This window comes from Saccharomyces cerevisiae, chromosome VII, assembly GCF_000146045.2.
Source record: "Saccharomyces cerevisiae S288C chromosome VII, complete sequence".
NCBI lineage: Eukaryota > Fungi > Ascomycota > Saccharomycetes > Saccharomycetales > Saccharomycetaceae > Saccharomyces > Saccharomyces cerevisiae.
In genome coordinates, this window is record NC_001139.9 from 210,246 (window position 1) to 221,076 (window position 10,831).

The 10,831-nt window shown below is 37.1% G+C and overlaps 5 protein-coding genes across 5 annotated transcripts; 4 read left to right on the forward strand and 1 right to left on the reverse strand.

Annotated features, from left to right (window-relative positions):
• Positions 1 to 170: 170 nt before the first annotated feature.
• AMS1 (alpha-mannosidase) lies at positions 171 to 3,422 on the forward strand (the record flags this gene model as incomplete). Its single annotated transcript, NM_001181021.1, has 1 exon — positions 171 to 3,422. The coding sequence occupies one exon, from the start codon at positions 171 to 173 to the stop codon at positions 3,420 to 3,422; it is 3,252 nt and encodes a 1,083-aa protein (NP_011359.1).
• Positions 3,423 to 3,835: 413 nt separating this feature from the next.
• Positions 3,836 to 4,966, forward strand: CDC43 (protein geranylgeranyltransferase type I subunit CDC43; the record flags this gene model as incomplete). The annotated part of the gene is made up of 1 exon (NM_001181020.1): positions 3,836 to 4,966. The coding sequence occupies one exon, from the start codon at positions 3,836 to 3,838 to the stop codon at positions 4,964 to 4,966; it is 1,131 nt and encodes a 376-aa protein (NP_011360.1).
• Positions 4,967 to 5,032: 66 nt separating this feature from the next.
• On the reverse strand, positions 5,033 to 5,851 carry LYS5 (holo-[acyl-carrier-protein] synthase; the record flags this gene model as incomplete). The annotated part of the gene is made up of 1 exon (NM_001181019.1): positions 5,033 to 5,851. The coding sequence occupies one exon, from the start codon at positions 5,849 to 5,851 to the stop codon at positions 5,033 to 5,035; it is 819 nt and encodes a 272-aa protein (NP_011361.1).
• A 176-nt stretch (positions 5,852 to 6,027) lies between these two features.
• PEX14 (Pex14p) lies at positions 6,028 to 7,053 on the forward strand (the record flags this gene model as incomplete). Its single annotated transcript, NM_001181018.3, has 1 exon — positions 6,028 to 7,053. The coding sequence occupies one exon, from the start codon at positions 6,028 to 6,030 to the stop codon at positions 7,051 to 7,053; it is 1,026 nt and encodes a 341-aa protein (NP_011362.3).
• A 225-nt stretch (positions 7,054 to 7,278) lies between these two features.
• Positions 7,279 to 10,677, forward strand: NUT1 (Nut1p; the record flags this gene model as incomplete). The annotated part of the gene is made up of 1 exon (NM_001181016.1): positions 7,279 to 10,677. One exon carries the CDS (start codon positions 7,279 to 7,281, stop codon positions 10,675 to 10,677), a length of 3,399 nt encoding a protein of 1,132 aa, NP_011364.1.
• Between the last annotated feature and the right edge of the window lie 154 nt (positions 10,678 to 10,831).

Genomic DNA, 10,831 nt, shown 5'->3' on the forward strand with positions numbered 1-10,831 from the left:
TAATCCCTACCCTAACTCGTTTAAGGGAGACATAGAATGAACTCCGCCATCATGTGCTCAAGACTAGACGAAGCTATATTAGAAGGACAGGAGGAGGTTTTATTTTAACCAGTTACTTCATTTCTAATATAGAGATTAAGGCTGCAAAAGAGTTTCAAAAATAATTAATTATGTCATCTGAGGATATCATTTATGATCCTCAGTTCAAACCTGTTCAGGGAATCTACGAGAATAGATTAAGACAATTTATTGATACTGGTGGGGATTACCATGACTTAAATTTACCCAAGTTTTATGATAAGAAGCGCATTTCATTAGATCATGATCACGTTAAGGTTTGGTGGTACCAGGTTTCTTTTGAACGTGGATCTTCCCCTGTTTCCCCTGATAAGAGGCCATCTTGGAAATCTATTATTGAACGTGACAAGAAGGGTGAATTGGAGTTTAGAGAAGCGAACATAAATCAGCCCTTTGGACCCAGTTGGTCTACCACTTGGTTCAAGGTGAAAATCTCTTTGCCTGAAGATTGGGTTAAATCAAACGAGCAACTACTTTTCCAATGGGATTGTTCTAACGAAGGAATTGTCATAGACCCAAAGACTCTAATCCCTGTGACTGCTTTTTCAGGTGGTGAAAGGACTGAATATGTTTTACCGAAAACATCGGATGGGAAACATTTCTTTTACATCGAAGCTGGTAATAATGGTATGTTTGGCTGCGGTGCAGGATCCACTATAAATCCACCAGATGATAATAGATTTTTTCATTTGAGAAAAGCTGATATCGTTTGGCCCGATCTAGATGCTCGTGCATTGTATATCGATTTTTGGATGCTAGGGGATGCTGCAAGAGAGCTACCTGGAGACTCCTGGCAAAAACACCAGGCAAGACAACTAGGCAATGCAGTTATGAATCTTTTTGACCCGAATGATCGTTCAAGTGTTCGTAAATGTCGTGAATTACTACAAAGGGAATACTTTGACTCCTTTTTAGAAAGCAGTAAGGTTTACGAACAAGGTGAATCTCAAGTTTTAACAAATGTTTATGGTATCGGCAACTGTCATATAGATACAGCTTGGCTATGGCCATTCGCAGAAACAAGAAGGAAAATTGTGAGATCTTGGTCTTCCCAATGTACTTTAATGGATCGCTTCCCAGAGTATAAATTTGTTGCTTCACAAGCCCAACAATTTAAATGGTTATTAGAAGATCATCCCGAATTTTTCAATAAAGTGTTAATTCCAAAAATTCAGCAATCTCAGTTTTTTGCTGTTGGTGGTACATGGGTTGAGAATGATACCAATATTCCCTCAGGGGAATCGCTGGCAAGGCAATTCTTTTTTGGTCAAAGGTTTTTCTTGAAGCATTTTGGTCTCAAGTCAAAGATATTTTGGTTACCTGACACCTTTGGTTATTCTTCGCAAATGCCACAACTTTGCCGCTTATCTGGTATTGATAAATTTTTGACTCAAAAGCTTTCCTGGAATAACATCAACAGTTTTCCGCATAGCACGTTTAACTGGGCAGGGATTGACGGTTCTCAATTATTGACTCACATGCCTCCTGGTAATACGTATACAGCAGATTCACACTTCGGTGATGTTTTGCGTACTGCCAAGCAGAATAAGACACCAGAATATTACGGCTCCGGTTTAATGTTGTACGGAAAGGGTGATGGTGGTGGAGGACCAACTGAGGAAATGCTGCAAAAAATGAGGCGTATTAGATCCATGAATAACAGAAATGGTAATGTTATTCCAAAGTTACAAGTTGGTATAACGGTTGATGAATTTTATGATGACATTTTGAAAAGGACTAACCAAGGCCATGATTTACCCACATGGAGTGGTGAATTGTATTTCGAATTTCATAGGGGGACATACACCAGTCAAGCTCAGACCAAAAAATTAATGAGGTTGTCCGAAATTAAACTACATGATTTGGAATGGATAGCTGCCAAAACATCAGTTTTATATCCCGATTCGTATAAATACCCTTCCAAACAGATTAACGAACTTTGGGAGAATGTTTTGTTATGTCAATTTCACGATGTTCTACCAGGATCATGTATTGAAATGGTATATAAGTATGAGGCTGTCCCTATGTTGCACAACGTTGTGAAAGAATGTACTTCCTTAATAGACAAAACCGTTCAATTTCTTCAGAGTCAGAGTAAGGCAGATTTGGTTGAGATGAGAACATTAACTTGGTCAAAACCAGAAAAGGTTTCTGAGGAGTGCTCGTTGAACGGTAGTTACACGTCCTCTGTAACCGGGTACGATGACTATATAGTCCTTGCCAATGGGAAGTTGAAAGTTATCATTTGCAAAAAGACTGGGGTGATCACAAGCATTACGGATGAAACTTTGGGGGTAGAATACCTGGACACGGAACATGGCAGAAACAAATTGGGCGCCAACCAGTTTGTTATTTATGATGATAAACCTTTGGGCTGGCAGGCTTGGGATACTGAACTTTATTCCGTCAACCAATACAAGTATGTAACAAAGCCGAAGAAAGTTCAAGTTTCCTGCAACACAAAAGAGAAATGTGCTGTTGAGGTCATTTTTCAAATTTCCGAAAAATGCAAAATCAAATCAGTGATATCACTCAATGCAACTGCGGTCACTGATGCTAAATTAAGTAAAGTAGACATTTCTACGACGGTAGAAAACTGGGATGCTAGAAACAAATTTTTAAAAGTTGAATTTCCCGTTAATATTCGGAACGATTTTGCTTCGTATGAAACTCAATTCGGGATTACCAAAAGACCAACACATTATAATACCTCATGGGACGTCGCTAAATTTGAGGTTTGCCATCACAAATTTGCTGATTATTCTGAATACAGCAAGGGTGTTTCAATTTTGAACGATTGCAAATATGGGTTTTCCACACACGGTAACTTGATGAGATTATCATTATTAAGGTCACCAAAGGCTCCGGATGCGCATGCTGATATGGGTACTCATGAGATAAAATATGCTATCTATCCACATAGAGGAGCACTATCAAGCGACACTGTTAAGCTCGCTCACGAATTCAATTATTGCTTCAAATACAAACTCCCCAAAGATATTGGCATGAATTTTGATGACATCATAAGCATTTCCGGAGATGAGAATGTCATTTTGTCTAACATAAAAAGAGGCGAAGATGATAGTGCTGTCAAGTCCAACTATTCATTAAATCCAAGGGATGAACAAAGTATTGTGGTAAGGGTTTACGAATCTCTTGGCGGGGAATCTTTTGCTTCACTAAATACCACACTAAATTTGAAGCGTATTGAGAAGGTCGATAACTTGGAGATGAAAGTTTATAAGAGTTTGACAGCAACGCGAGACGAATCAAATCATGCAATAAACAGAATTCCCATTAAATTGAGACCTTTTGAGATTGCCTCATTCAGGTTGTATTTCTGAGTTTGTCTCCCTCACTGTTTTTTACATTCACTCACTCCCAAACTTATGCCATTTCTATCATGATAACCAAAAATAGTCTTAACAAAATACATATAAGTAAATAATGCTAAATAAAAAAGCAAAAAAATAAAATTTATATCACACTTGTAAAACCTTTAAATGATCTTCTTTTTTACCTGTTTTATTCACTTGTTTTTTTTTTTCTGAGTTGTTGCGCCTTGGAAGAATGGAAAAGCAATAGTTTCAGTGACTATAGTATACAATCAAAACACCCGCCAGTTCAAAACTATTACTTGGTCACTAACCCCCAAGTCATCTCTAGCAATTTAAATTTCAATTTTAAGAAAACCTTTATTTATCCAACGTGAACAAGTACTTTCAAGCACTTCTGCCCACCGCTATATCGTGGAAAAATGTGTCAAGCTACCAATGGCCCGAGTAGAGTTGTGACTAAAAAGCATAGGAAATTTTTCGAAAGACATCTACAGTTGCTTCCCTCTTCACATCAGGGACATGACGTGAACAGAATGGCGATAATATTCTACTCAATCTCAGGACTCTCTATATTTGATGTTAACGTTTCTGCGAAGTACGGCGATCATCTTGGCTGGATGCGCAAACATTATATCAAAACAGTGCTGGATGATACAGAAAATACTGTGATATCTGGATTTGTTGGAAGCTTAGTCATGAATATCCCTCACGCAACAACGATTAATCTACCAAATACTCTCTTTGCATTGTTGTCCATGATTATGCTGAGAGATTACGAGTATTTTGAGACTATACTAGACAAAAGAAGCCTGGCGAGATTTGTTTCTAAGTGCCAACGACCTGACCGTGGCTCGTTTGTATCTTGTTTAGACTATAAGACAAATTGTGGATCTTCGGTTGATTCAGACGATTTAAGGTTTTGCTACATCGCAGTTGCCATTCTGTACATATGCGGATGCCGATCCAAAGAAGACTTTGATGAATACATTGATACTGAGAAGTTGCTTGGCTATATAATGTCGCAACAATGCTACAACGGAGCTTTCGGTGCCCACAATGAACCACACTCAGGGTACACATCTTGTGCGCTGTCTACCTTAGCTTTACTCTCTAGTTTGGAAAAGCTATCAGACAAGTTTAAAGAAGACACCATAACCTGGCTATTACATAGGCAAGTATCAAGCCATGGATGTATGAAATTTGAAAGCGAATTGAATGCCAGCTATGATCAATCTGATGATGGCGGTTTCCAGGGAAGGGAGAACAAGTTCGCTGATACGTGTTACGCATTTTGGTGCTTAAATTCACTACACTTACTAACAAAGGATTGGAAAATGCTATGCCAAACTGAACTAGTCACAAATTATTTGCTTGATCGAACGCAAAAAACATTAACTGGAGGCTTTAGTAAAAATGACGAAGAAGATGCTGATTTATATCACAGCTGTCTAGGGAGCGCTGCGTTAGCATTAATTGAGGGGAAATTTAATGGAGAATTATGCATACCTCAAGAAATATTTAATGATTTTAGTAAAAGGTGCTGTTTTTGAAGTTCAAACAGTAATAAGAGTCTATCGATTACATAAATGTGAGCAAGCGAAAAAAAAAAATTGGCATTATAAACCATCATTTTCGATGAAATAATCAATCAACGTAGATAAGCTGATATTATATAATTTTGGTCTGTTCGTGTTGATTTTATCACTGATGGACTTTGGCATACAGATAGTGACAATTTCGTTATTGAACCATTGAGAATGGAAAATCAATGGAACTTCATCCAGAGTTATGCACATAGAAGCTCCCTCAGCCGGAAAAAAGCTGATAGCGCCAAAATCTATTAGTGACAAGTCTGTGTTAAGGCCAGTTCCAGTAAATTTTGTATACGACTCCTTCAAGGACCATAAGTAAGTAAATATTGTGCATGGATCAGACGCTTTCAGTAAACCGTTAAATTCTCTTTCACTAAAAACTTCTTTAAATAGCTCCAACTCTTCCCTCCCGCCATAATTGCACGGAGAAGCGATATCAATTCCGACATCCTGGTATTCATCTGTACTTACACATTTTACGAGGAACATAGCTACATATTGTTCACCGATGGTCATGCTAAATGGAAGAAAACGATTGTTGTCTAAGAATGGCTTACCGAAGCTGCCCTTGTCAAATTTCAGCTCTTGAAAATTTAAGCCCGTTACTATAGAGCAGCCAAACAACTGCAGCAGCTGGCTGCATAGATTTGAACATCTATCGTGAAACGATTTTTTATTGAGGATTCTGGCTTGAGACGCCAATGGCAAAGTTCTCATTAATGCCTCGAACGTAAACTCATCCGCGAGTATATCCTCTTGAATTTCAACAACGAATATACCTGCCCATGGTCTTACACCTGCCACCTTTGAAACTTCGCTTACTACTTCAGTCGTTTTAACCATCCACGGTTTTTTTGCTGAGTGATTCTCTTTCTCCTCATTCTCATTTTAGTCATAGCGGTTTTAATAAGCGCCCGAAAGATAATTGTAAAACATATATTCAATGCTTAAAAATATAAGAAATTGCCCATCAATTTGAAAACTCAAGTAAAACAGAGAAGTTGTAAGGTGAATAAGGAATGAGTGACGTGGTCAGTAAAGATCGTAAGGCATTGTTCGACTCAGCAGTATCCTTTTTAAAGGATGAGTCCATTAAAGATGCTCCACTTTTAAAGAAAATCGAATTTTTAAAATCCAAAGGGTTAACAGAAAAGGAGATTGAAATAGCCATGAAAGAGCCCAAGAAAGACGGTATCGTAGGCGATGAAGTATCGAAAAAAATTGGTAGTACTGAGAATAGAGCCTCACAGGATATGTATCTCTATGAAGCGATGCCACCAACGCTGCCCCACAGGGATTGGAAGGACTATTTTGTGATGGCTACTGCCACAGCTGGGCTGTTGTATGGTGCATATGAAGTAACTAGAAGGTATGTGATACCAAATATTTTACCAGAAGCAAAAAGCAAGTTGGAAGGGGACAAAAAAGAAATTGATGATCAGTTCTCCAAAATCGATACAGTCCTCAATGCCATCGAAGCGGAGCAAGCTGAGTTTAGGAAAAAGGAAAGCGAAACATTAAAGGAACTTAGTGACACGATTGCTGAACTGAAACAGGCGCTTGTGCAGACAACAAGAAGCAGGGAAAAGATCGAAGACGAGTTTAGAATAGTTAAACTCGAGGTGGTCAATATGCAAAATACGATCGACAAATTTGTTTCAGATAATGACGGCATGCAAGAGTTAAATAATATCCAAAAAGAAATGGAATCTCTGAAAAGCTTAATGAATAACCGTATGGAATCCGGTAATGCGCAGGACAACAGATTATTTTCCATATCTCCTAATGGTATACCTGGCATAGATACGATTCCATCTGCGTCTGAGATTCTTGCCAAAATGGGCATGCAAGAAGAAAGTGATAAAGAAAAGGAAAACGGCAGCGATGCTAATAAAGATGACAATGCTGTTCCAGCGTGGAAAAAAGCAAGAGAACAAACTATTGATAGCAACGCCTCCATTCCAGAATGGCAAAAAAATACCGCCGCCAATGAGATCAGTGTCCCTGACTGGCAAAATGGACAGGTCGAAGACTCCATCCCATAGCGCAATTCTATGTAAGTAATTAGTTTTTTAACGGAAATTGTAATTGTAACTGTCCTAGATACTATGGACATTCAATCTGATTGTTACCCGGAACATTTGCTTTTGAAAGGCATTTTTAGTAGCACTAATATATTGGCAGCTAATTGAAACAGTAATCTACAAATATGAGTAAGCTAAACCACCTCAACAAAGCTATTCGTGGCTAGTATATGACCTTGAATTGCCATGGAAAAAGAATCAGTATACAACTTAGCACTAAAATGTGCTGAGCGGCAATTGACCTCCATGGAATTTTCGAACCTTTACAAGGAATTCTTTAATGAAAAGTTCCCGTCTTTGATTCAAGAGGAAGAAGAAGATACAACAACAACTGCAAATATAAATGAGGTCAAGAAAGCGTCCGATTTGGTGGATACACCCAGCAACAACACGGCTGCTACTGCAGATACTACACACTTACACGAGGCTCTAGATATTGTTTGCTCCGATTTTGTTAAAATATTAAACCTGGAGAAGCCTCTTATCTTGGCAGATTATATCGTTGAGGTATTGCTTGTGAACTACAACTCAGATATGATAAAATGCTTTCTGCCTAAATTGAATTCCGTTAGGAACTCCTTGCTATTGGCCCATTTTTTCTCCAAATCTTGTTCATTCTTTGCCAAATTATCAGATACTTTGATAATTGATCAAGTACGCAAGGATTTGGGCAACGTCATAGTACCGAATATCTTAAGTCTAGACATGAATAGTATGAATAAAGAATTGATTGCCATAGTATCAAAGCTTTTGCAAACAACTTTAAAACTCTCTCCTTCACCAATTCTTTTAACTTCTGCCGGCTGTAAAAATGGGTCTTTTACGCTACTAAATCAGTTGTCTCAAACCAACAAGTTACTTTTTAAAAGGGTTTCTCAGACTTTTGAAGCAAAATTACATTTCAAAGATACCAAGCCATTTTTAAACAAAGATTCCACTAACGAATTCGTAGGTTCTCCTTCATTAACCTCCCCTCAATATATCCCAAGTCCACTTTCTTCAACAAAACCTCCAGGATCAGTCAATTCTGCTGCCAAATACAAAGACATGAAGCTTCTTCGTTACTATAAAAACATTTGGCTGAACAATAAAATTATCAATTGGGAAATATCGAACCCAGACTTCCTATCAAAATATTCTGCGATTACTTCTTCTATATTTCAAGAGAGCTTTAATTCAGTTCAAAACTTGGACCAGTTACTCACAGACTTGATTGAGACATCGTTTACTTGTTTTGCTCAATTCGTTAGCAATAAGCAATATCATCAGGCAAATTCTAATTTGACTCTGTTAGAAAGAAAGTGGGTCATATTTATAACAAAACATCTACCATTATTAATCCTGGAAAACTCTTCAAGAAGTCCTCGTGTAGTCACGAATGCTCTGGATAATATTGACGAAAAAGTCGTTAAAGCAATCAGAATATACTTCACCGAAAAAGATGATAACAAAACCAATAATGAAGATCTATTTGATGATTATCCATCTACAAGCTTGGATATAAGACACGATTTTATCAAAGGGTTGATTATGTTAAATTTACAGCCTGCGTCCGTTATCAACAATTACTTAAGAGAGGACCAAATGATCGACACCAGTATTTTACCTACCCGTGATGATTTGTTTGTTCGTAATTTGCAAGGCATTCAAGAAGTCGTCCATAATACCAACAGTTTCATCATTTCATCCTTAGATACTTTAGAGTTAGAATCGATAACCGAATCGATCACACATGATTCGAGTAACGGACTATTTCAAGTATTACACAATTTTGAATCTGTAGCTCCGACAAAACAACGTGAGATAGTAAAAGCCTTTTTATCTATATTTGAAGATGCAATAAAAGAATTGAATTATAATAGAATAGCCAAGATATGTGCTCTTTTGTTTTTCAACTTTTCACATTCATTGACCACAATTCTATCATTTTCTTCGCCAGCAGCACTAATGAAAACATTGATAAAATTCGTTGATTTGTCTAGAAATGGCAGAAATGGCTCAAACGGTAATGATGAAAGTTCAGAATATGAAACGATAAATATATCTTTGTCATTTTCTTGGGCAATTTTACTGATAATCAACCTAACACAAACATATGGCATATCTGTGGTGGATGTGGCACTTAAGTATCCTGAATTGAGCATAAAAAATTCCTTTATAATCAATTTCATTTCAAATCTACCTAATGTCTCAGATAAGTACTATTTGGAAGAATCAAATGTGAATGATTCAGATATGCTAACAAAGTCTCATAATACCGTTCAAAGCTGGCTTTGTGATCTTTTTGTTAATGGGTCCATAACAGATCAATTGATCCAAAATATTGAAACAAGGCAATTGGCTAATCTCATACCATTTATTGTTAAACAGGTTTTGCTATCTGTTGAAATAGGCGTTTTAACGGATATTTCAAGTCTGATAGGTGGCTTCGAATATTTCTTACAACCTTTACTATTAGTTGGGCTAATCAAAACTTTTTATTGGCTAGAACAATTTCTTTCTTGCGTCAAGAACGACACAATATCTGAAGATATTTTACAAGGGATATTCAATTTATTGAATACACTTTTCAACCCAGTAACTCTTAACGAGGATTCGAAAGCGTTCCACACGGCTGTACTGAGGTTGAATGCAATTCCACTACTCAAAGTTCTCCGCAAATTTAGAGTTCAGAGCCAGTCAAATTATGGTATCTACTCTTCTGATGCCCAAGGTGATCCTAACTTAGAACCTTTGATAGCCAAATTAGTTGCCGTTCTTAATGTATCACCCGTTTATGACGTCGATCCAAGAATTATCAATTCAGAGAACGATTATTCTAGAAAGCAGTTGGGTTACGGTAAATTCCTAATTTTGAACGAAAACCCGATTAACAAGATAATGACGAACCAAATTAACTCATTCTGGAGTCTCCACAGCAGCACATATTATAACTTAGATTATCTATTTGAGTTAATTGAATTGGTTACCCCAAAAAGTTTCCTTTTTGATGTTTTGAAAACATTAGAATATAAACTAGCCACTTATGGGGTCCCTGGTTCTGAAAATAAGAGGGGATCATTGGATTCAGAGCATGTTTTCGATTATTTCTTCTACTTTCTTGTACTATATGATGTGAAAACCGCGGAGGAAGCCAGTCAACTAATAGAATATATGGAGAACGACGCAAAAAAAAGTAAGGGGGACGTTGATATAAAGGGAGAAGACTTACATGAGAAAAATGACTCAGCTGAGGTGAGGCAAGAAACTCAACCAAAAGCTGAAGCTACCCAAGACGATGATTTCGATATGCTTTTTGGCGAGAATGATACAAGCACTCAAGCTTACGAAGAAGAAGAAGAGAATGAGGATAACGACGGCAATAATAGAACAAACAATGTACCAATGATAAAAGCAGAAGAAACTCCTAGTAAAACTAATAAGATATCCATTTTAAAGAGACATTCGTTTGCGGTACTTCTGCATGAAAGAAAATTATTGAATGATTTAGCTTTGGAAAACGGCGAAATAACCAAGACAGAAAATGAGAAATTTATCAGTTATCACGATAAGTACTTGTGTATGCTGAAAACATGCGTATTCTGAGCCATCTCTCCTGATATATAAGACAGATATTAATAAAGGTGATATGATATAGATATATAAAAACACTAAAAAATTAGGCAGTATGATAACGAATATCTAATATGAAAAAAAGATGAAGATAGCAGATTAAAGATAGACATTAACTCCGCTTAAT